Source organism: Epinephelus fuscoguttatus, linkage group LG12 (genome assembly GCF_011397635.1).
Source record: "Epinephelus fuscoguttatus linkage group LG12, E.fuscoguttatus.final_Chr_v1".
Lineage (NCBI taxonomy): Eukaryota > Metazoa > Chordata > Actinopteri > Perciformes > Serranidae > Epinephelus > Epinephelus fuscoguttatus.
The window spans coordinates 33007346-33033619 of record NC_064763.1 but is presented as its reverse complement, the minus strand read 5'-3'; the positions used below and the strand labels follow the sequence as shown (position 1 = coordinate 33033619).

The window sequence follows — 26274 nt, the reverse complement described above, 5'->3', positions numbered from 1 at the left end:
GCCTAGCTCTAAAATGAAAAAAAGGAACAATTTCACACCAACAGCACAGAAAATGTCAACTGTTAATGAGAACGAGAAAGCTAGTTGGTGTTTTTCTGGTCACTCCTTTCCCCAGTCCGTGTGCACAGTTATGGCAGATGGGATAGAATGGAGAAGGAGGGGAGGGATAACATGGGACAGTAGCCCCAGGCCAGATTCGGCTGTTGGACATCAGTTGCATAATGTGTGTGTTAGTTAGCTGAGCCACCAGAACGTGTGATGTAACTTTTTCCACCAAAAAGATTAATAATCTGCACACACATTTGGAAAATTCGCCCTAACGGCTCATTTTCATTAAAACTCAGTGTATATTTTCATCCTATTTAGATTAGTAAATTAACAGACTTTTTTTAAGCTCCTGACAAGAGTGTCTGAATTCATGCTGCATGTCTATTTATCTGACTCACCTTTAATGAGTCTGTTGACCTTGGCTAGCCTACGGATGATGCTGTCTCCGCTGTCCCCCTGTCGGATGTCAACCTTTGTAGAAAACTGGCCGTTGGACGGCTGAGGGTTGACCAGGGACACACACACTCCGGGCTAGGGAAACAGATGCACCGCACAAACACACAATTTTATTATTGATTTGAGTGTACAGCAAACAGTTTGTTCATCAAGGACACACAAACACTCCTGTAGAAGGGATGCACACAGCTAAACAAGCACCTACAGAGACAAACAAACAAAAACATGAACATAATTGTGAATATGCAAAAAAATGCAGGTCTTAAAGCTGTTAAATAGGTGACTGAAAAACAAGCACACACAACACACAGAAGAGAAGCCAGCACACATCCGACAGCATTTACCTCTGATCTGAAAACACTGAACGGTTTCCCCGGGCAACAGTCTTCCTTCACTTTGTCGTCAGCCTCAGATGCAAACAAGACGTCGATCTGTTCCAACTGTAGAGGAGGAACAATGTGAAAAAGAACAATTACCGGCTGATCGTCCCTCTGCCAGATACTGTGTGTACAGGTGTGTTTGGTATGCACACTGGCAAACGCTGGTGGTGTTAACCAGGCTCCTGCAGAGATCAGGGATGTAACATCTGGCTTAACACTAATCTGTCCCACATTACAGTCCTGCAATCTCAAACTGAGATACCATCCCTGATTGTGGAACTAGTCAAGAACAAGTCAGAGAAAGTATCTCAAACCCCAGCTGCAGGATAAAGCACTGACCATCCTTATGAACAGTCACCTTTTAAGACAAGTGTTTCTTGAAAGAGAGATTTAAGGTGGAGTATGACTGTCAAATAGGTTGAACCCCATTCATAGCTTTAGCTTGTGAGGTGAGTAATACATCACCTTTATTCAGTCCGACATGACACAGCATATTTCTCTATCATTTTCTCTTCTGTGTGGCAGCTTGTCTTAAGCTATGATTCATCAGAAACATGGGAATTGGATTCGGGGTATTAGTTTGACGTAGATTATGTACAGTTCTCTTTCTGCGGTTAAATCTGTGCTGGTTTCACAAAAGCATCCCGGGGACTTGGGTTTTACTTTTTCGACTCAGCTAAGCTTCTGTGCAGACAAAAGTATTAAGGGCTTTTCTGACTGACAACCGAGCTCGGGATTGTCTCAACTGAGTTCTGCAGAAGTAGCGAAACTCAGCTTTAAAGCTGAGGTAGTTTTGTGGAAACCAAAATGCTGCAACTGCAAGCTACAGCTCAACGCTGTAAAGACAAACAGAGCTTAATCAACTGTTCTGGGGTCTCATTTATAAAACACTGCCTGGGATCCGTACTAAAAGTGTACGTGCGGACAAAAGCTAAAACTATTGTGCTTTGAAAAAACGTGTACTCCTGCCAATGCGCTCTTTCCTTTATGAATCGTAAATCAACTTGGAATTGTCTGCATATGGATCAGCCTCATATCCTGCTCTCTACACTCCCACGTTCAACTATAAATGTTTATGCAAAACACCTCATGAATGCTGATGCATAGAAATCATAAAGAATCCACAGAAAAGAAACGAATCACTTCACACCTTGCCAAAATGATCGCAACAATCAGTGGTATCCTCCACCGTGGGACATCTTTTGATGCATGGAAGTTTGATAGGTGAGCACAATTTAATTTCGACTGTGAGAGCAATCACTGGCTATATTTTTAGACTTTACTAATTTCCACAGTCCATATGTGCATGTGGAGATGTATGTAAAGTGGCTGGAGAAGGCTGAGTGTGTGTGTGTGGCAGCCACTGCAATATCTCCAGTTCAGTCTGTGCACATGCAGTGGTGTTCACTGCAGCAATTTCACCCATGAAAACTATGTGAAAACTAAGAGCGTACTTGGTGACATATACACAGTATTCAAATTTATTATTAAAAACTATTGATGTCTCCTCTGCCGTTCTTTAATGCTATTTGATGTGTGTATTTCAACAGCTCTGGTACGCTCCACAGCTATGAGTGTCAGCAGCATGCAGTCCAGCCCTCTCCTCTGCACTCTGGGGAGGAATGTGATGGTGAGACAGCGTTGATGAAATACTGAGCAGAAATTCAATGAGATCTGAGTTGGCTTTTATTCTTACAACTGAGAGGTGCTTATGGAAAGTTATTGCTCACTAGCACAGGCACAGATAGTGGTTCTATAAGTAACGTATGATAGGACGTAAAATTAAATGTGTGCACATAATTTCTACAATCTGACCTCATTCAGGACTTGTGCGGTGTTAAATGAGACCGCAGTTTATTGCTCACATTTGAAAGGATACTACATTATAACATAGCGCTAGAGCTGAGATGTGTTTTGCTGCTTGGGGTTGTTGTTCAGCCTCAACACATTTTGTATTATAACATCAGTTTCTAACTCTGGACTCACAAAAATGCAGACGCCTCAGGCGTGTTTTTCAGCTGGGACAGACACTTTCTGAGTGGGGTCATCCTCAAATGCCATGTCTGATTTTAGGAGTGTTGGATCACAAACATACCTCTAGAGAGTTGGTTAAGTAGACCAGGTTTTCCATCAGAACTGCCCGCTCGTCAAACTCCAGCTCAAGATCCAAGACTCTGGGCCCGTTCTTCTCCAGGTTCTCCTACAGAACACGAAGCAGAACCCAAATAGAGTCAATCATACAAGTGTGAACGATGGACATGAACTCTCCTGAGAAATGGACAGGAAGTTAAGATATTCAGTTTTAATTTGATTAAAAACGCCAGCATGTAAGGAAGCAGTATTTATATATTGAAGAACCTATGTTTTAGTTTACAGTTAAGCACTATATGCTAAGTCTAATGCTACCACCATGAGATTTTTTAGGATTAAAACCTGTTTTTTTTATTTACCAAAGTGTGAAAGGTAGGAATAAGAATTTTGGACAAAGACATACAGTCATACAGCCAAACTATTGATGGAATGAAAAAAACAACAACAAACATTTTCTATTATTTATCAATGGAGCAAACAAACATAAGAACAATCTGAGACAGCCTGTCAAAAGTGTGTTTTGTACTCTTTCAATCAATAAAACCATTGAACTCTGAACACCACGTATTCCAGACATTTCATTGGAATCTCAATGTAACACTGTCATTCAAACAGTATTGGCTGCAGTTTTGCCATTGTTGAACACAAAAACACAAAGAATAAGAAAGAAATAAAGCAGCTTTTGAATACACACACTCCAACTTTTCAGCAGGTTTACCAGGACAGACTTTTGACCAATCAGAAGCAGTCCTAATGGACACGCTGAGTAAACAGCGTCTTAGGCGGTAAACAAACTCAACTTGAACAATGCAGAGAAAAATATAAAAACACAAAAAAAGTACTATGAGTGCTAATATGTGTAGATTTTTTTTAATCCAACAAAAGGCAAATATGTATTGATTCATCGCCCACGTTAGAGGTATAGAAGAATACAGAGGGGACATGATGCGCCTTGACACAGACGCACAAAAGCTACTTAACTGTCACCCCCACTTCCCCCACATTTACCTTGATCATGGCAACAAACGGCATGACTCTCTTCATGTATTTCTTCAGTTCAGGCAGGGCTCCCAACTCGCTTGCTATCACTTTGTTGTCTGGAAGAGCCCCGTTGTTGCTCTGGACCGACACCGAGAAAAAAACAAACAAACCAAAGGTAGGTAAGACACGCAAAACACAGGAACAGACAGACAGAGACAAATGTACTGGGTAACTGCACAGTAGAGCCCTGTGTGAGACTGTTTTTTTATTCCTGCTCCCGCTGGATTTCTGTCCATTACTGCTGGCTCCTGCAGTGTGTGTATTCTACTCTCACTCACAAACACTCGGACCATGAATTCAGGCCAGCACAATAGATTAATTGTCAATACACTGCCCATTGATTTTGTGTTATCTCCTGTCCCACGGGGAAAACATGTTATGCATACAGCACCTGTCAGTAGGTAGTGAAATTACACTCTAGTGCATAATTACAACCATACATAGGCAGTTTTACATTGTATTGATTTATTTGTTTTACTTATTATTTTAGAACACATATTGGCCGCGTTTCCCAGTTAAGAGCGATCTTAAGAGCACAGTTAAGAACGTCTTTGGTAAGAAGGGTCGCTAAGATACGAGTGTTTCCTAGATGCGTTCTTAATAGGGGTGTAACAATACATTGATCCACTGGTTAACGATCCGATTATATCGATGCAAAATGAAAACATCGATCTATATCATCATCTTAAAGATACACATTTATTTTGAAATTCACATAGCACGTCTGTGTCACCATTTCTGGGCAAGTGCGCCTCCACTCAAACAACAAACAGAGCTCAGAAATAAAATGGTCAAATCATATTCTAGTTGTTTTTGTGAGTTGATGTAAATGATTGTGTTAGATGGGCATATGATATCGCGTCATATCGATCGCAGGCTCCTGAATCGAATCGAATCAAAATCGTACCGTGACAGGCTTTGTGATATCAGCAAACATCGTATCATCATCCAAACAAATCGATATAATATGGTATCGTGATGAAGCTGGTGATTTACACCCCTAGTTCTTAATGCCCTTCTTAGGATCGCTCTTACGATCACTCTTTAAGAAGCTCTTAACAGGAGCTGGCCACTACCGCGGTGCTGAAACGAAATCAATCGATGTCAGTCACATCGATCACCCACCACTTAATCAGCGCATAAGTCACACACAACGCTGCTACCTAACGCACTAATTCCCTGCTGCTCGTGTGTATGTGTGTTCTAATAATTCTAATGAAAAACTAAGACGATAAATATTTGTTAATGACCTATTTTCATGATGAAAACAAGACTACAACTAAATAACAAGTAGTCTTGGTAAGAGAATCATGAGGAAATGTATTATATTTAAACAAAAAAACACAGACGCCTTGCTGAGGCCGGTGCCGTCTCCCACCACGTCCAGGTAGCTTGCCACTGCGTAAAAACGCAGCGCAGCCAGGCACTGCACCTCCGGGCTGAGGGCCAAATTGCACCGGGCTGCCCTCCGGATATGTGGAGACACTAGTTGATGAGGCGTTGTATCTCAGCCGGTACTTCATTTGGACAGCCCGGTCTGACAGCATGTCGAGTGGGCTGAAGTGCTGGCGCAGAAATGCATTTACATATACGGTTTGGCTTCGCACACGGTGACGCTGTTGTTTAGCAGCGAAAATATGCTGTAAAGCAGCCATGGTATCTCACACATGCGTGATGTGGCAACGCCTTTTTAAAGAGTAGATGAGGTTCCAGCTGAGCTCAATTACACCTGTCAGTTGCCTGATATCTGAATGTCGCAGGTTTGGAGGGTGGATGCGTTTCTGTTGCGCCCTGATGCATTTTTTGGATGCGGCAAACTATCTCATATGTGCATGCAGATGTGGGATATGTACGGACAAATTATGATAAATGACGGTCATGATGATTCATTTTATTTGTGTGCCTGATGTGCACAGCACATACAGGAACACACTTGTTATTCCTCATACTTATTTTTCGTCTTATTATTATCATTCTTCCGCCAGATTTCGGTGCATAACTTGTGCCACAGGTTTGAGCGCACAAAGGGTCTTCATAAAACATATAGATTCAAGATTCAAAGTGTTTATTGTCATATGCACAGTGAGGACACGCATTCCCTGCAGAATGAAATTCATTCTTTTCTGTCACCAATTAATGCTAAACAATATAAATGAAGTATAAAATAGATCAAAATATATACAGTGAGCACTGTTTTAACATCTCCTTGCTTAGTGTAATATTAATCTGCCTGCCGCGGCTGGATCTGTGAGCGTTTGGTTGCTAAGAAGACTGTTAAGAGTGGGTCAGCTCGATCTTATAACTCCTTCTTAGTGAAAGATCTTCTTAAGCTAAGAGCGATCTGGGAAATGCAATTTTCTTTCACGGGAGGCTTAAGAGCCTCTTAGCCCTAAGAGCGACCTGGGAAACACGGCCATTGTCAACTGTTGTTTTTTTACTTTCAAAAATTATGCACCATTACATGCAACCAAAAAATGAACTGACTGCTCTGCGACAAAGTTAAAAGTTAAATTTCATGCATCAAATGCGGAAAAAGTTTGAATGGGTCACAACTTCAAGAGCAAAGAGAATATCCACTCTGTCCTTCTGGTTAGCGCTATGGCTAATGGTCATTTAAGACGCAGGAGTATTCCAGTGCATCACTAAGCCATGGACCCCTGTGCATTTGCATGTAACATGTAGTGTACGAATGTTGTGTGTAAGTTTCTCACCTTGTAGTGCTTGCCGAGCAGGGATAAGGCACTGTGCTGCCATGGAGGGTAGCTCTTGGCAACATAGATGGTGCAATGGGAGGGTTTGGCTGGGGGCTTTGAGTCACCTTTCTGTAAAGGAAAAAAGGGCATTAAAAAGGAGCATCTCAGGTTCGTCTCATGTCTCCAAACTCTCCATACAGTAAGTTACATAGTCAGTTTGACTTTGATGGTTTTTCATTTTATTCAATACAAGTGTGGGGAGCAAAGGATGTTTAGATTATTCAAGAAGTAAGCTGTTTGTGTGTGCGTCTGTTCTTCTACAATGAAGACGATCCCTGAACTTATTCTATGTGACAGCTGTCAAGTCTACTCTAGTCCTGTACTGTATGCATGCCTGTATGTGTGTTTGCAAAGAGTCTTGATGTGACTGTTTATTACCACTATAAATTAAACATGATCAAAATATAGATAAAAACACTTAATAGAAATACATTTTATAACTCCACTTTTGGTGTTCATGTTGCTACATGTAAGTGTGTGCATTTCATTGTGTTTGTGAGGGAAGTTTCATGTCCACAGGACGAAATGTCTACTATTAAAAGAATCATTAATCATGCTGATATTTATTTGTTAATTAGCCCATTGTTAAAATATACACTTCACAAAACCATTATGGTGTATAAATTTATGGCAAAATGTCCTCTCATGCGAGAAGTCAGGGTTAGCGCCTCATTTGCCACCACAATCTATCTGTCTCCTTCACATACATGTATGAAAACATTACCATTATTACAATAAAAAGACAGCTTCTCCCATCTTTCCCTGTCTCCTTTTCCCCATCATTCTTCCATCTTGCCTCCATGGCAACAAAACATTTACAGCAAATCGATACCAGCGGTCTGGAAGCCTGAGATATCGGCTGTCTAGAATCTCGTCAATACTTGTTTTGCTTTTCTCCCAGCTGCCTCGAGCCACTTATCGAAGTGCCAAACTGTTAACAAACAATAGACTAACTTTACTGCTGTGAATGCAGCACAGACTTAAGTCTTTCAGTGTATTTAAAGGGGTAGTTGAGTCAATTTTATTCATGGAGCAGCCATATATCACAAATAACAAATCCTTTTATCGTTAGACCCTGGCTTTACAGGATGCAGTGGCACATCGATAATCTCTAAACGCTATGTGTCGACCTGTGGGGTGCAGACCATTGAAAGGGGGGTTTCCTAGATATTTTGTATCCATGGTTAACACAGGATCAATAAAAGTGGCCTGGAAATGCAAAAACTGACTAAATACACTGAGAGAGACTTATGATAGTGGCAAGGCAACTCTTTATACTTGAAAAACTGCTTTTTAAAACCTAGTTCCAAACAGATAAACACAGATTTATTAAACTCCAAGTCAAATAAATATCCCCTCACTCTTTTTAATTAGCAAACAACAAAAACAAAACATACCCCCAAACAGGTAACTGTTTATCTCACAGCAAATATTTCATTCAACAAAGCTTGAGTTTTTGGTTTTAGTCATTTCTAAATCTTAACAGATTCAATAAGTGAGTTGAAATGATAAGTGGATTTTATAATAGATCCAGATATGATAAATTACTATTGACCCTCAACTCTACTTTCAGCATGCGTAGTGATATTTTCAAGCCTCTTATTGTGCTTTTTCTAAATTATTTTCTACCTCATTGTGCTCCTGATCAAACAACCATGAAACTCTTAAACAACACCTGAGGGAAAAAAACTCTGTCTGTCTCCGATTTAATTAACAAACTTGATGCACTTCGAGATGAGTGTTGGATTGGAGAAAAGCTATTTAAAAAACAGAGCAGTCAATTCTGAAATCAATATTCACTTTCAGAATTATTTAAAAAAGCTATTACAGCAGTGAAGTGCAGTGGCAGTGTAGCATGTGAAGCAACAAAACATATGCTGATTCCTTACTTTGCTTTTTGGGGGCTGCATGTATGCTTTGAGTCTCAGTCGGAGGTCGTGTGCCGTCTCCATCAGGTACTGAGAGGAACGGATCAGAATCTCGTCAACTGGACCCGCCACGGGCCACGATGCCTTCATCAGAGAGCCAGTCTATGAGAGGGAGAGGAAGAGGAAATTAGGGATGGTGGACGGGTGAAAGGGAAGGACTTGTGTTGATGTATTTTGGTTTCAAGAAGTGTTGTGTGTGAAGAAAGAAAGAAAAAAAAAAAACAGCCAAAGTTTAAGGTCCACCGGAGCTTCAGAATTCTATTAACTACACAGCCAGAGGTCGGACCACCTTCTTAACAAAACCAGGCACACACACCGTATTAACTATGTGTTAGAATGCCAGACTAATGTGTGTGCCACTGTGTCCACTGAGTGCCTCTTAGCTCTTTTGCTAGCGGAGCTGAACACATGATTGGAGAAAACGCTAGTTGTGTGGGGCTTTTGTTGTTGCTAAGCGACAACCGGGAAAAAAAAAAAAACACCTCCAGAGCAGCAGCACTCTTTCATATTCATAAATTCGAGTGTTAAAAATATTCTCGGCTCTCTGTGCTGTTGGGAGCGTGCAACAGTGTGTGCATTCCTTTCATACTGATGAGAAAAAGAAGCCCACTGTGTGAAGGCAGGCTCCTGGTGGATGGGTACACCAACAGAGGAAATGTGTGTGTGTGCGTGTAAGTAGCCATTTCACACGAGTAAATGAGCAGTGGGAAAAAGCGCTACTGCAGACCTACATGAAGCATGTTATCTTGCCTTGTTGTTCCCAGGTGTTTTGTGAATGTAAGTGAGCACAGGAAGATTAAATGTTTCTTTCATACAGTGTGTTTTACTTGCGAGTGTAAGAGGGAGATAAACAGGAAAGACAGAGAGGATGAAAGTCACACTTGAACCCACCGTCAGAGTGCACAGGCAACTCGGAGCGTGAAACCTACATTATGATTCCAAATCTATATTTTCTTACCTTGCCAAGCAGACCCCAGGTGTATTCACAAAGATGTGGGCAGATGGGGGCAAGCAGCAGAGTTTGTCTCTCTATGAACTGGAAGACAAGGTCTCTGTGCATACCCTCGATAGCAAGCTCACGATACTTATCTTTGGCTGCCTGCAAACATATACACAAAACACAGTGTAAAGGTCATCATCGTGTTATGTGATTTCTAAACTATCCCAAACACTATCTTCAGTCTCAGTGAATTCACCACACATTCAGGATGAAATTCATTTCCTCAGTCGTGTTATGCTCTATCTACTGCGAAATTCATAACATCTTAAAATGCTTACCAAGGATGAAAAGAATACTTGTCTTTAAGACATAAAGATGATTAAGCGTGCATTAGACAGTGTTTTTTTTCTAAGGGACATTTTCTTTACCTGAAACTCAAAGAAGCCGCTCTTCAGAGCTTCCTTGTACATCATCCTGTCATAGTGCTGCTCCGTCTTCAAGATGCCTGCATTCATCTCACTAGACAGACAGGACACAAAATCCTTGCAATCAGTCGGCAAAGCCAGTTTAACATTCGCTTTTCAACACTGAAAAGTACGGAGACAAAATAGGTCAGGATTTTCTAAGGGAACTGGCCAAACTAAAGGACTAGATTGCTTCTACTTACCTGGTTTCATCTCTTGCCTTTGAGTGCCAACTAGCCGCAGTATTTTTTATTTATACTTTTTTATTTCAAAAATCAACTAACCTGATATCACAAATTCACACTGCAATGCAACATTAATCTCAAAATAATCCCTCTTCATTTTACGACCTTGTACATAATCCAATGTTTGTGGCCAGTGCTTAACATGCTATCAATATTCCATTTCTTGTCAATATAAACTAGAGATGAAATACTTTGTGAACCCACTGAGTGATTTTAATAACAGACTAATCTCTTCAAGCTGTAGTTGGTAACTTTTATAAAAAAATTAACTTTTTTTGTATTTGCTGAAACTGTTACTTTAATAACACAGCATTAAATGAGACAGATGTTTTTGGATTTTAGTGTACTGTTTAGCTGTAAAAGGAGAAACTTGGTCTGGCTGATGGGTGGGGCTTTGGATGTCCGTCAACTGTCTCTAAAATGGTAGCTAGGTCACAAGCTCTTTTGTGTTTCAGCTAAACAGTACGCTAAGTATATTTCTAAAAACATTTCAGACAAGAAATAGGCAATGCAGTTACAAAATCTTGATTCATATTTGATCAGCGCTGCCAAGTTTGGCAGATTGACTGCAGTTCAGAGTGATTGACAGCTGTGGTAGAGACTCACTGGCTTTGATTGGTTATTTTTGGTGTGCTGCGGTCCACTCTAGCGAATACCATCATAGGCAGAATGAAGAGGACGGACATGATTTTTTTTTCCTTTTTCTTTTGCTCTCGCCTAACAAGGACTCAATGCACAAACCTGCTATTTTTAAATATCCCATTGAGAGAGTCTCACTCTAGCCTGTTCTCTTTTGTTCTGAAAATGTCCGTGTGCAACCCCATCCTGTGGACGATAAATGAGGTACAGACCTCCCTGTGCATCAGTGGTGAAGAGGAAACACAGCAAAAGCTGGACGGAGCGCTGAGTGACAACAATCCCACCTACATTTAAGAGTACCGTCCGTGGTAGACATGCTAAACTGATCCAGGGACTCACTGCCTGTCCATAGGGGTTACTTTTCATTCTCAAGCTACTATACCTAAAGTTTTTGGTGGAAACACGGCTTTTCAGAATATAGTGACAGTTTCAGCAAAGATGTCACGAAGTTATTTTCATAAAAGATGCCAACTGTTGCGTTAATTGCGAGTTCAAAGTCCAAACATTTGTAGGTTTCAGTTTCACCAATGTGAAATATTATTTAGACAATAACAACGACAACTGGAAGACGACACTTTGGTACTGCGTCTTATGATTGGCATTTGCCCTTTTTTGAAACTTTATAGATATTAAAATTCAATGATTTAAAAAAAACAGTAAATAAATCATAATTCATGCTCAAATTTTTGTTTATTTATTTAACTACAAATCTCTACATCTATTCCCATGCCCACTGACACGGCAAAGACCCTGTTGTTCAAGGATGTTGGGTTGAGTTATCAAAGATGAAATTCAGCCCTGCATTCCCCATCCCCATGATCCCAAAGCCCATGCACTGTATACGGCCTTGCTTAATGTGATATCCTAAATAATTCATGGGAGCTATATATCTCAGTACCTGCACTACCACCCCATCTTAATGAATTCCTGCATCTACCTGGCAAAGACCCGATCGTTGATAGTGTCTGCAGGTCCTGTCCTCAGGTTGTTCTGGTTGGCAATCATCTCTTTCACCCACTCCACCCAGGTGTAGAGGCGCAGGATGCCAGCGTCGGCCATGGTCTCTACAAAGTTGGCATCTTCCACGGTGTCCCCGGCATCGGCTAGAGCCAGACGCATGCCTGGGAAAGGAAATGCAGAGGTGATTAAAAGAGCAGGACATATAGAGACCAGTGGAAGAGGGACAATATGTGTGAAATTGTGGGGAAACACTGCTCACCACTGCCTTCGTAATTTGCTTGAACTAAATATTCAACTATATGTGTCCTCTTAAAACCTATGGTATGCATGCAAACACTGAACAACGCGCATCTTTTCTCTTCTGCAAAATACTCTGACAACCAGGTGAGCTTCAGAGACTTTGTGGAAAATTTCAGTCCGAGAAAACTTCAAATACCCAGCAGACTTCACTCTGAGCTCTTAGACAGGAAGTCAACTTAATACGTCTATCTGCTGTCAGACTATGAAGTTTTCCACAGCAGGACAGCTTCCAGAGACACAACAGACACATCTATCCATTATTCAGCTTGTTCAGAACATAAAAAAACACAGAGGGTAGAAATAACAACACACACACACAAAAAGGATGGATCAACTCAATCTGAGGTATACTGGCGGCAGGAAGGAAACAAGGGTTAATCTGTGTCCCGACCAGGTATTGATGGAAAAGATCAGACGACTATTGCTAGAAAACAGACAGAAAACCAAATAAACATATAGACATGAACAAAACAAGCCTCAAATATTCAAAAGGGATTACTATTATTAATTATGCCTCACTCACAGACATAAGGCTTTTGCTTTAAATTACATTTTCAGGAACAAATTCTGCCTCTGCACATCAAGTCTCATTCTTGGTCTCAACTCCTCAGAGGAAATCTTGTCTTCCTCTCATGTTCCTATAAATATTTGATTTGGAGTCTATATTTCTTTCCTCTGTATCTTTTGGTCTTTTGAAGAGACAGACAGGAATGACGATCATGCATATACAAAATAATTCATGAGTGTCAGTCATCCAGGTCATGGTAATCTCAAACGAATCATGATTGTTTGGAAAAAAGTCTATTCCAAAATCATAAAGTCGCTGGACCTCAATTATTAGTCATGGGGAGATTAGGTTGAATATACACTGTCTTACTGGTTACACTTTGATTTAAGCATACTTTCTAAACCATCATACAGATACTCATTACTTACAGTGCAGTAAAAGGGATCTGGCATACACAATAGCTCATAGCACCCGCTATCAACACCTCAGTTATCTTATTAAGACGGGGCGTTTTCTAATTATCTTCAGTGCGGGATAAAAGATGCTTATAGTACAATCAAGTGTAATGGCCCATGCACTATGAAAACACTCTGTAATGGGCTCTACACGTACACCTGATGTGTTTTGTCTCCCACACTTCAATGAAACACGGCAGAGATAAGAGAGTAAACGATCAGACACAAAACACAGGAGGGAGATAAATCAAGAAGAAAGTTAGCGCACCGTCTGCTGAGAACTTTTCAACGGCTTGGCATAGAGTGAGGAAGTTTCCAGTTGATTTGGACATCTGGTGAAAAGAAAAACAGATGTTAGCAGCCAGAATCTTTCGAGCACGCCCACCCACACAAGTTCATTACAAAGCTTGGTGGAATAAAACCGTCGAGTCAAAGACTGTCTCTGTTTGAATCAACAAAAAAGGAAAGTGCGAATCAACAGCACATAGAGTAATTAAAATTCTTTACAGCATCAAACACAAGTTAATTACTGGCACATAGGAAGACAAGTGTTTAAATGCAAAGGTTCGCCGCAAAATATAACAATGTTAATACTGGTACTCAGTCTTTCAACAACCCAGACAAAAGACCACATCAGAAGGAACCAGACCTTTTCTCCTGATAAATAACCTTAAAAAGGGAAACACCTCCTGAATTAAGAGTTTAAATTTGTTATTTCTATGGCCGAGGTAAGTTCAATCAATATTTGTGAACATAAGCTAATCTCTATCAAAGCCAGAAACAAAGGGGTCTCATTTATTAGCCTTGTGTATGCGAAAAACGAGGCCTCAAAGAGGTGTACGTCACTTCCCACACAAAAGTCATGATGTATAAAAACAAGCAGGACAAGACTGTCATAACAAACTTAAATTAATAAATTACTTAATTGTGTTCACCTATAAAACTTTTCCATTTTCAAATGACATTGCAGGGTTGGGAAAAACACTGATTATCGTGATCATTTTGGCAAGGTGTGAAGAAATCAGTCTCATTGCTGTAAACATATAAATACATTGGTGACACTGGATTGTTGCCATGATTCACCGTAAAGAATCATCAATCAGCAGGCTCATTCCTATGTAGCAACATTAATGGGGTGCGTTGACCACATACAGTTGAATGTGGGCATCCAGACGACAGGATATGAGGCTAATCTAAGTTGACTTTGGATATACAAAAGGAAAATGCACACTGTCAGGTGTACACACCGTTTTATAAATCAGAATATTTTGTGGCACACGCTATTTTTGTCTTTTGTTCACACTTACACTTTTAGTAGGGATTCTATACACTGTTTTAGAAATGAGACCCAAAAGAAGTTAGTCTCAAACTTGTGAGGTCGTCAGGTATAAAGTCTGGAGCTGCTCCATTGACAATGAATGGGAGGCTGATTTTGGGGACCCCCAGAGTGTTTGTTTTCTTTTTTCATACCCAAATGAGCTTTATTGTATTGTAGTGTTCTCAGTTCTGAAAGAGAAAATGTACCCATTTACTCAGAAATTTTCCCCTGAGTGCTCTCAGTGTCGTTTCGAACATCTTTCCTGATTCATTGTCTATCGAGCAGCTGCAGACTTTACACCCTATCACATCGCAAGTTTGAGTTTAAGCACTAAAGGTTTTGGATTTGGTAGAGAGTTGTTCATGTTAACTGATAATTTTGGACTGTCTTAGACTACAGAAATAATATAAATGAATTTTGAAAATGGGCGTAGTTCCCTTTGATATCAAATTTTAAAATTATGATGAATTTAAACAGATGATTATTTCCCCACATTAGTATTTGACACACCTTTTCAGAGTTGAGGAGCAGGTGTCCGTTGGCTCGCACTGCTTGTGGCCACTTCCCACTGTTAACGAGAGAGAGTGTTGTCATTAGTGTCATTTTTACCACCATCATCAATATAATCCAGTTAACCCGAACCAGATGCTTGCATTTTAAAATCACAAAGTCACATACTAGTGCAAACAAATTTGATAAATACTAAACATTCAAAATTAACAGGTATCAAAATTCTTTGTTAACATTTAGAGCAAATACACCCCAAGATGTTTCTTGTTGTCAGCATTTTGGTTCATGTTGTAGAAAGAAAAAAAAAATTAAATGAAATTTTAAGTAAAAAGGTAAAAATAGTAAGAGTCCATCAAACCTGTAGGAAACACCAACTAAGTAGGTCCCAATTAAAAACTCCATAGCGCAAATAATCACTAATATAAATAAAATCAGAAGCCCCTTTTCCACTGCCTGTTCAGGGTGGGAATGTTGCGCTGTTATTCTGCCTCGCCTATCCCCTTAAAAAAATACGATCACAGAATGGGGGGACAGAGTTGTCTCACAACTAAGCCAGCAGCAGACGTAACAGCACTGAATTCATGTCTGTGTAAAATGGAAAGTTGGCAGGATGGGACCATGGGCAGGGCGGGTGTGATATTTTAATGATGTCTCACATGTGCGACCCACCGCCAGGAGATTTAAAAAGCAGCTAGCAGCTAACTCAACAAGAAGCGCGGTGGCTGAAAATGTCCGCAAACTGGGGAGACAATGAGGTCCGGGGCTCCTTACCACCCACTGCAAGCACTGCCAACGCATATGTTCTATGTCACACTGGAGGCAGACGCTGTTGCGTTAAATATCACACACCTCACGCCTCTTTCGCTTCCATGATACCTAGAATAGTATAGTATAGTATAGTATAGTATAAAAAGAAGCAATGGCTGCGTAGTGGCCCTATCACATGATTTCTGTGTAGAAAGAGTTACAATCATGCTGGAAAAAAAGTTTATTTGCACTTCTTTCCTCTAAAACAGACACTCTCCTTGGATCTAAAATCACCTGAATGCTACAAAGCACAATACATGCTATGAATCTTGCCGATTATACATTTGTTCCTACTCTCTGCACTGGCCAATCAAGAAGGCAAACTCACTTGTCTTTGGGCCACATGGCTACATGGTTGTACAGGTAGTAAGACAGGTGGTTGGGCACCAGGTCTTTGCCTGACACACGGACGTCCACAGGGTACCAGTACTCAAACTCCCTCCTCAGCCTTTGCAGACACTCTTTAGGGATGTCTGTCTTGGGGAAAGGAGACGTCTTAAAGAAGATAAAGTCCCACACTTCTCTGGTCATCTGCTCGGGCCTGTGGGAGAGGAGAAAGAGACAAGAATGGTTAAGGGTAGAACGAGGGATCTATTGGGTTGAAGCAAAGTGAAGAGTAACTAAGTGCAACATTTAACAGCATGTTTCACTTCTCTTTGCTATTTTATCTCAGCCCTGGGGAAGAAATTTGAGGATACTTAAATGAACAATGAGCTATGAATTGATTTTTCTAAACTGTGTCTAAAATTCAGCATTTGTCATTGAGTGGACATTTTATATATTTATTTTATTTCACGGATGAATACCGAGCTACAAATCGACTTTGTCTGAAAAGCTACACTTGTCATTCGAAATGATTACATTTAGTGATTAAATTGGAGTCTTTTCTCCCTCAGGTGAAGCAGATCTGTGATTGTTTGAAGGCAGAGAGAGAAGGACAGGAGAAGGAGAGGAGGCTTAATCCTTATTTATTCTTGTGTGCAGCCATGTGTCCATACTTGATGCCCAGTGGTGACGGTCCCTGTCCACTGAGCACACCCCCCTGGAGGAGGTGGGCTACCGTGTAGTAAGCCATGTAGATGGTGGAGTCCGATAGTGACTCAATCAGCCACTGCTCGTCCCAAGGCAGCCGGGTTCCTATGGTAACCAGGAGGCATACACACACACACAGACACACACACAACCACAAATCCAGACACAGAGAAAGACGCACACACACACGACCACAGGAGGGAAAGCAAGAGCCACAAAATTATTAAGAAAGACAATTATTGTCTGCTCTGAGCTGACAAAATCTTTTGTTGCGTTTGCCATCTTATCAAGCTGGTTACATTCTGGTGCCAAGAAAAACACTAACACAATGGAGTAAGTCATGGGCTTCGTTGCGTAATCCTTAGCAAGCAGCCGAGATGTAAATCTTTTATCATCAAATGAACTTAACTAAAACTAAACTCAACCAAACCACAAATGGCCAACATGCTGCTTTGACAGACACCAGCAGCTTCTTTTTTTTCCACTCACTGATTTGCTGCCTTTCCTCAAAATTAATTTGGGTACTGTAATTTTCTACTCAATCAGCCTGAAATGCACAAAGCTCATGTTTTTGTTTTTTTTCCCAGTAAGCTCCTGTTGATATCTTTAACCAGGTGTCAATGGTTAAAATCACACAATTTCTATGAGGTTAAACTAATGAAACTTTTAGACGCAGTAGCTACATAAATACACAGTGTATATACTTTGTGACTGGGGTATAGTCCGTCTATGGCTCATGGGTTTCTCTGCATAAAAAACAATCTACATTAGGTCTGGTGATGTGGAGAAAATCAAATATCCTGATATTTTTGGCCAAAACTCTCGATATTGATATTGAAATGCTACTATATTAGATTTTTTTAATAAATGATCAGTAATGTAAACAGAATGACTGAGCAGGTGAAGGGCAATAATGGAACAGCTATAACAGTCTGGTTAAGTCCAGAAACTTGCAGCCTTTAAAACTGGGAAAGGACACAATATCCCAAATCTCAAGTCTCACTTAATTTACTGATATAATATCAATATGTTGCTCGGCCCTGCTCTACTAATCTTTTCTCTGTGAACACTTAATCTAACTACAAATATCATTTGTGTCTTCACTTTGAAGCTTTTGGTACACAAACTATGTCTGTTGAGAACATACAACAAATCCGCCGTACCTGCACCTTAAAGTAAAATCAGGTAGCATCCCAGATTGTCCATCTGCTATGCTATTTGGTGAAACTTTGTGCTTCATATTCTGAAAATGTGTGGGGAGATTTCTACAGTAGGAGTCTACAAAAAGCCTAGACTTCACTGCACTGGCCTGTACTGTATGCCAGCTGGCCCTCAGTCTGCATCTATTCCTGTATGAACAGAGAGGCAGACTGTTGCTAGGTGCTTAATCATCAGTCCTCTGTCTCCACCTATAGACCAGAAATATTAATCATACCCTAGTCTAATCTTTAAATCCTGTTCATCTTTGGCAGAGAATTTTAACACAAAAAAAACAATATTACTTGTGAAAAATGCAGTAATGATGGCAGCCACAAAGTTGTATACGTCACCTACATTAACAGGTGCTGCATTCCTGACACAATAATTCACACACACAAATCACAGAGACAAGACTCACCAAGTCCGTAGGTACGAGAGCAGGCGTGCTCCTGTAGCCAGGCCAGAGTTGCCTCAAAGTTTCTTCTGGTCTCATCACAGAATCTATAGTGCAAAAATAGAGCTCATTAAAACACAGGAAGTAGACGCAGAATTAGACATAATAAGGTTTTGCTTCACCCCACAAGCACAGGTAATAACTGCAGAATGCAAAATATGACAGGGACTGGAATTCAGTATGTCATAGGTCAGTGTCTTACGTCTCCAAAGACTTGAGGGCTTCATTGGCCTGCTTCTTCCACTCTGCATCACCATAGTCCAAATACCTGAAAGACACACATAACGTTAACATAATTTTAAAAAAAATCAAAGAAAGCCCAAATGTCATTCTATGCTTGATATCACTGACCATCTCCAACCATGGCCATATTTTGTAGTCATTTCTTCTTATTTTATTTTATTAGCATGAACTTATTTGATTAAAAAAGCTATCGTAATATTCACTCATTTTTCCTTTGTTCATGTGGCACTTACCACTGGTCACAGAGAGCCACCACACACTCATCAGCTGAACGCGACATGACCTGTTTTTCTGGCTCCATGTAGATCATGGCCTCACCCTGTGATAAATTGGTACAGAGCCAAAATTGTTACAGGTAAATATAAATCATCTATCATGCAAGACATATGAGGAATTGTAAGATACTATGTAACAGTGCACAGACATGAGAAACACCAAACACATGCATTAGAAACAAAGTATGTCTTACCCTCTCAACCATCATCTTCTGGATGGGTTTTTTGACGTCCTGGACCTTCTGCCCCTTGTAGCCATCGACCAGCATGATCTGATAAGGGAATTCATTCACGGAAACATTTCATTCATACTGATGCAATTCTTTCACAGTTCTGACAGTTCAGTCAACAAGAAGTGGGCCATGTCTCCGCAGTGCATTCTACAACCACAAATTATCATAAACTGCTCAGTGGGAAGACACACACTCAGTGTACACATATGATATGCGCGCTGCTTGACGTGCTGTCGAGTGGCCCCTCGCAGTGGCTGCATTTAAATTCTTAGTTTGCTCATATTTACAATCTGCTGACAGTTACGGCAGTTGAATTTGTACATTTTAACATGACTAATGTCATAATGTTGTGACAGGAAGGAATGGGCTTAGCGAAAAATTCCAAGTCTCGTCTGTGTATGTGTGTATATGTGTGTGTCATGTTGTACAAATTCAGCCTGCTGTTTTTCAATAGTAGACAGAACCAAACTGCCTGAAGGCAACACATGGCCAATAGCTAGCTAATAAATAATTTAGCCTCACCTAAAGCTGTGAATCATTTGGGTTGTGTCTTGCAGATATATCATACAAGCTTCAAAACTAAAATTAAATCCACAGGGGCGGGGGCGTTGCAGAGGGGTTGCATTTTGCTGACCTATGCAGCTGCCTTAACTCATTAACCACTAAGTTTTCTCACCCCTTCATAAAATCCCTTCAGGTAGACTTTCTCCTTGGCCTCAGCCAGCTTGTCCTTGTCGTTCTGGCTCTGGATCTTCAGCTCATCACACACCAGAGGAGCAGAGAGGTTCCCGTAGCCTGGAATCTCTATGATGGGGACCTGACACATATACAAAACACACACCAGGGCTCCATTAAGCAGCTCGGACTGAATTTGTTCTCACCTGTCTTTTTAATTGAATTAGTGGGTTCAGTGCAACCTGAGTGAAATTGAACTGACTTTAGCAGATCAGCTTACCGGCTCAAAAGGCAACACCATCTTGTCCTCGATTCCGTACTTCTCCCGCAAAGCCTGTTGGAAATGCAAGCATTAAGAGCCATATTAATAAAGAGCAACCCAACTTAATTTATACAGCACCTGTCATACAAACATGTAGCCAAAGGTGCTTCACATAGCAAAAATAAAATAAAAACAAAAATGAACAATGCAAGTTATAAATAAAGTCAATAAAAACCACGGATAAAATAATGTAAAAATCTATTATTAAAACTTAACTAAGGCTGTACCATTACTGCAAATTGAAATCCACATTAAAAAGATCTTGTAGGTCTTGTATTTCCTTTTAAGAATACAGACAGAGCTCTCCATTCTGTTCTCCAGTGGCAGTGAGTGCCACAGTTAAGGAGCATAAAAATAGAAGGCACTCTCTCTGCTACTTTTATGGGACACACAAGGATCATTCAAAAGAAAAGCAGTAGAGGACCTTATTGATCTGGCTGAAACATAAAATGGAAGAAAATCTCCGATGTATGGAGGAGCAGGGTTATTTAAAGCTTCATTCACAATTTAAAAATCAATTCTGAAAGACACAAATAGCAAGTGCAGTATCTTAACCTGTGGGGTAATGTCATCCATTTTCCTTGTTTTAGTTAAGACTGTGGTCGCAGCGTGCAACAGGTAGTGCATGCCTAAACAATGGGTGTGTCTTTAACCCTATGGGCCCGAACGACACAAAGTGTGTCCAAATTCACACCTGTTCTTCTCTGTGGATTTTCTCCGCAACCGTTCGAGCACATTCCAAGCACTTGTCGATACTCCAATGTTTTCACACGGGGAAAAAAATTATGAAGTTACACTAAAATTAAGTATAACAGAGCTTTCATACAGCTTTGCACACACATTACTCTTGGATAGATTACCCGTGAATGCAGGGTTGCACAGAAATGGCACGCATATCACATGAAAGCACAGGACCAGAGGTTTCCGATGATACCAAACACATCATTGTGCTGTCATCCCATCACACTGTAAATACAGATCGTCTACAAAATAAAAACCTGACGAATTTCTTCACAATCCATTATACAGATCTTATTACTATTTTTCTATTATCTTAAATGTAAATATTGCATGTTTCTTTCAGATAAAACACATTTTTGACTTGTGAATGAGTCAATGGAATTTCCTGCAATAATGAAAAAATACTGGCAATCATGTCTGCCTGGCACAAACCACATGTTTTGGACAACAGTGAAGTGACAGAATGTCCCAGCAACATGGTTCTTATATTGCCAGATTCCAGAGAGTCTCCCCTCTTCATATATGGCAGAATATGTCTACTTCCAACTTGCTATGGTCAGATACATGTAAAAATGTAAGAATTTAGTCACACAGATTTGTTTTTTTTCATTGACATAAAAATTAATATAAAATACAGGCACATAGAAGGACATGGAATGATGACAAATCTGGATAGCCCAGACTGTCCTGACAAAAACAAGATATAGCCTGTGTATGTAGCCTTTATAATGACTGTGATATGAGCTTAAAAGTAAAGGCAGTACAAATACCCCAAAAAAGGCCTAAGACCCAAAGGGTCTTGTCTATACATTTCAAAATCAAAATTTCAAGATTGTCATTGAAGTTTCAGTTGAGCTCCGTTTTCTGTGTTTCTCTGCAGCAGACTTCATTTGAGGCATAAATGCTTACTGAACGGCAGCACGTTAGACATTTTTAAAGGTCTGCAACCTCACCTGCTTTTTCTTGATGTCTCTGAGAGCAGCGATGTCATCAGGAGCATCAGAAGGCACGCTGGTTACAACCCCCGTACCTGAGGAGAACGTAGACAAGGCAACATGTAAAATGTATTAATGCACACTGGGGAGTATGTTTTTGTCATTTTAATTTACATTGTACATATTCAGTGCTACTGCATTGCTACCACACTGGAGCAACTGAGTAAACGTGAAGAGGGAAAAAACAAATAAAAGGATTCGTTCTTACTGAAATTCTGGCATGTCACCTCAGTCATTCAGAAATTCAAATTAAGGCGATTTACAAAAATTCATCAACAGGACACATGAAGACAAACAGACAAACTACAGCCCTCGAGCATTACAGACAGGAAAAATAAATACTACCGACTTCCACCACAACAGAGGCACTCTGGGTGCAATTACATCCATTTTATACGTTTACTAATGTTCCCCCCAGGTCAAAAAAGCAGCCATTATTTCCATCCTTTGACATCACAGAGCACCACTTTATAAATTCTATCATGACCTTGGCCTGCTATTTTGAGACTCCCAGTATTTTTTCGCAAGCTCCTCTAAGAATATCTACGACAAAGAGGAATAAGGGATAAAGCTCAGTGCCGATTTTCTGACTTTTCTAAAGAAAGTAATACCAAGAGCAATGTGAGCGGGAATATATTACATTTTCTTTTTTCAAACACGGGCATTTATAAACACATCGACACATCTCAAGCAGCCTCTGTTGAACTATTCACCAACTGTCAGATACATTTAACTCAAGTTCAAGTTGGCACATACAAAAAAAAGAGAGAGTAAAGCGCCCCTACTCAAGGGTATTCTGACTGCTGTGAGCGATGCTGGCAAAGAAGTCTTTTAAGAACTACGAAGCTGTTACCAATGTGACAAATTTAAACCTTGAAAAAAATCAATCATTGTAGCCACTCCGAATAAATTTATCTCTGCTATTTTTCCAGACTTCTTGTCTCATACCTTTGTCCTCCTTGATAGTGAGCATGGGCAGAGCGTAGATGATCTTATAGGAGGTCAGAGGAGCACTCAGGGCACTACCAAGGATATCCTAAAAAGACACAAAAATGAAGCAGTGCCACATTTAGTTTGAAGGAAAGGGTAAAGCAAAAGTAAAAAAGGAATCAGGTTGTTTGTGCTCTTTGCACCTCTAATTTGGCTCTTAGGTTTTAGTCTTTAGTGTCTGATATGAATTTGAATTTATCTGCAGCTCAAAGCAAGAAATGCCCAAAGTTAGTACCTGTCCCAGTAACTCCATGGCCACTGGCACCACTCCATTCTCTTTCGTGAAGCCCTGGTAAGACATGTTCCTGGCAGACCTAATGGTGGAGATGAAGATGTCCCCGCTGGTTGTCTCAAAGGCAACGTACTTCATGTCGGGCCTCACCCAGCAGTTGGTTTGACCGAACATGGTCTCTGGTCTCAGAGTGGCTGCCACCAGGAAGATGTTTTTGCCTTTCATGGCGCTGTGGGGAACAAAGCATTAGCACTTTACTTTTGTCTCAAATTTGAGTTTGTGGTGATGTTTATCAAGATGAGAATCAGGCCTGGTCCACACATACACTGTTATTTTTGGAAAACGTGTTTTTTTTTTTCCACCTTTGTTCTCAAAAAATAAAAATATTTAAGAAATCTTGTCCACATAATCACCATTTTTAAAAAGTGAGAATGCAATAATACAACTGAAGCACTGTCAATGCTACACCAACAGGTGGTGGTATAACCCTAACCTGAAAGCCATGTTGGCCAATCAGGCAAAGAAGAAGATGATAATGTTGACCAATCAAAAGCCTCTCATCCAAAACCAGCAATGCTGGCAGTGGGGTTTGTGTTGAGGGAGTATTGCATCATGTAGCAGTGACTTCCATTTCACATTGCCGTATCTCTGTTCCTCTATACATGAAGGAGTAACTGTACATTTATGTGTGAACATGCAAGTCCTGTTAGTGAGATAGAGCCAGCACTAAATGCACAAAATTGCCTCATTTGTGACACCTCAAAAAACAAACAAAAACAAGTGATAATGAAAAAATTACCAGTGTATATGTGGACGAGGTCTTATACTTAAGTAAATGTAAAACTTGTTGTCTGTGCTGTAGTTTCCTATCTTTAAAGGAGCAATAAGCGAAATTCATCATTTCTAGATTGAAGGAATTAAAAAATTGCTATGTGAAGAACTAGAGGTGTAATTTCATCTGGAGTATAGCATGACCTCACACACCCTCTCTCTGTGTTGATCTCCAGCCCATTGTTTACAAGCCGGTCCCGGTGCGCATTCATGTACGTTCATGTGAATAAAGTCAAATGTCTGTTTTAATTAGTGTTACAGTAACATTAAGCATATGTCGCTATGTCAATTCAATTAAATTTAATGTTACAATCATAGCATGGGTTAATGTCCGGAGCTTGAGTTATTAGCGGCTTGGTCCCAGCAATGGGTCAGGCGTTACAGTTGTGTTAGGTGTGTAGCCCGGCAGCCCAGCTAACATTTGCAATTAGCATTGTAAAATGTAGCCCAGCAGTCAGCCTGGCGGCTGTGTTTAGCTATTCCCCTGCCTACTTCAATGATGATGGTACCTGTAATAAATGTAATATATTTGCTGGGATGGAGGCGAGGGTCAGTGACTAGAAGAGCTGGTAGAAGTGCTCCATAGCTGCAAGCTACTCCAGTAGCCGTAGTGGCTCTAGTGCTAACTCTGGGAGCTAACGCTAACATTCCTCTCTAATGGAACATTAGCATGGCAGCCGACTAGTGCTAATGCTAACGTCCCCACACTTAAGCAGGCTCCCGGAACGTTAGCATGGCAGCTGACTAGTGCTAACGCTAACATCCCCACGCTAGAGCTCGCCAGAGCCGAGAAGCAGGCTCCCAGAACGTTAGCAAGGCAGCCGACTAGTGCTAACGCTAACGTCCCCACACTTCTAACTGTCTCTCCGTTTGGATCCAACCGGAGCACCGAGCCCTGGTTTGTTATTCAGGTTAAAGTGGGAAGACGCAGCGGGTTTATCGGGCAGCTGAGTGAAGCTGAGTGAAGCTGAGTTGGGGGGGGGGGGGGGGGGGTGCTGGAGAGCAGAGGTAGAGGGAGGAGTGGCTCATGACACACTTTGTTTTGCTCTACAGGCAGTGCACAACAGCAAACCTAAATGATTTTATTTATTGCTCCTTTAAAAACATGTTAGCAGTATAGAGCTTAGTGTTTGTAATTTGTTACCTGCTATAAAAGACTTTGGACTTGAATCTTGCTGTGTACGGTTCAACTATTTTCATCTTGATGAGAGTGTACTCCTGAGGCCCAACTCCCTGCAGGTGAAGGAAAATGTTAGTTGGAAGAAAACGGACTAAATAAAGGTCTCAAATGATCTCAAAGTAAAAGACTGTTTTAAAGGACTTGTTCTTTTTTTCTTTGGCAAAAAAACATTTGCAAAATTTACTATGTGGAATTATCTACATCCCTAGTGAACTGCAGGAATAGGCAAAAATATTAAGACAAATAAAGTCACTGGCGATCCCAGTGGTAGATTTGCAGTATATTAAAGATCAATCATATAAAAAATGGCTAAATTGTGACATGGTTCCTTTTAGTGTTTGCTGCAGGACTCGCACTTTATCATATGCAATCATATCACAGTTTTGTTTCCCACAATTAATTCATAATTTCATTGAGCCAGGTAAGTTTACCTCTCCTGTCTGCCTGTCATGGTCCATGCATGGCTGTCCATCCTTGGGGGAGTAGATGGTGTACCTGCAGAGAAGTCAGGGACAGTGACATTATATTACTGGAAGAACACAAATGTAAAATGCAAATAAAACTGCCTGAGACTAAACGGATAACTTTAACATCAGTTACCTACCAGTGTCTTAATTTAAATATTCAGTTTGCTGTTACCCCATGGAAAGAAATGACATTGGTATCAGACATTGTTTCAGGCAAGACGGTTTTACCAATCCCGATAGCAACAAAGGTAAAGTATAAGACATTATCATATTACATAATGTGGGGCACTTCCTACTTTTCTGAAGGACAGTGCTATAAAACAAGTAAAACAGGTATATACTTGTTTTTGCTTGCACTTTTCACAGGTCGCAAATTTGTAAAAATCTGTGTTAGTGAGCACTTCTGTGAGCAGAGCCCCATGGTGGCAGTGAGGTTATGATATGGTATGATATAAGCTACAGACAACAAACATAGGTTCCCTTTTTTGATTGCAGTTTAAATGCACAGAGATACAGTGATGAGACACTGAGACCCAATGTCATGCCAGTCATCTGCCACCA

At 40.5% G+C, this 26274-nt stretch overlaps 1 protein-coding gene across 1 annotated transcript in view; it reads right to left on the bottom strand.

The window, feature by feature from the left end:
* The window catches only part of LOC125898116 (leucine--tRNA ligase, cytoplasmic-like), a 31776-nt gene that overhangs the window by 1969 nt on the left and 3533 nt on the right, over window positions 1-26274 (bottom strand). Inside the window, exons 8-31 of the mRNA XM_049591786.1 lie at window positions 25678-25741; window positions 25211-25299; window positions 23239-23464; window positions 22962-23049; window positions 21972-22048; window positions 20236-20289; window positions 19957-20097; window positions 19242-19319; window positions 19006-19091; window positions 18732-18797; window positions 18494-18576; window positions 16842-16980; window positions 16172-16384; window positions 15037-15094; window positions 13477-13540; window positions 11923-12106; window positions 10066-10156; window positions 9656-9796; window positions 8659-8799; window positions 6728-6838; window positions 3984-4094; window positions 2980-3084; window positions 849-944; window positions 447-579 (exon numbers count right to left, since the gene is read on the bottom strand). Coding sequence (XP_049447743.1) covers window positions 447-579; window positions 849-944; window positions 2980-3084; window positions 3984-4094; window positions 6728-6838; window positions 8659-8799; window positions 9656-9796; window positions 10066-10156; window positions 11923-12106; window positions 13477-13540; window positions 15037-15094; window positions 16172-16384; window positions 16842-16980; window positions 18494-18576; window positions 18732-18797; window positions 19006-19091; window positions 19242-19319; window positions 19957-20097; window positions 20236-20289; window positions 21972-22048; window positions 22962-23049; window positions 23239-23464; window positions 25211-25299; window positions 25678-25741 — 2639 coding nt within the window. The remainder of the gene's footprint in view (window positions 1-446; window positions 580-848; window positions 945-2979; window positions 3085-3983; window positions 4095-6727; window positions 6839-8658; window positions 8800-9655; window positions 9797-10065; window positions 10157-11922; window positions 12107-13476; window positions 13541-15036; window positions 15095-16171; window positions 16385-16841; window positions 16981-18493; window positions 18577-18731; window positions 18798-19005; window positions 19092-19241; window positions 19320-19956; window positions 20098-20235; window positions 20290-21971; window positions 22049-22961; window positions 23050-23238; window positions 23465-25210; window positions 25300-25677; window positions 25742-26274) is intronic.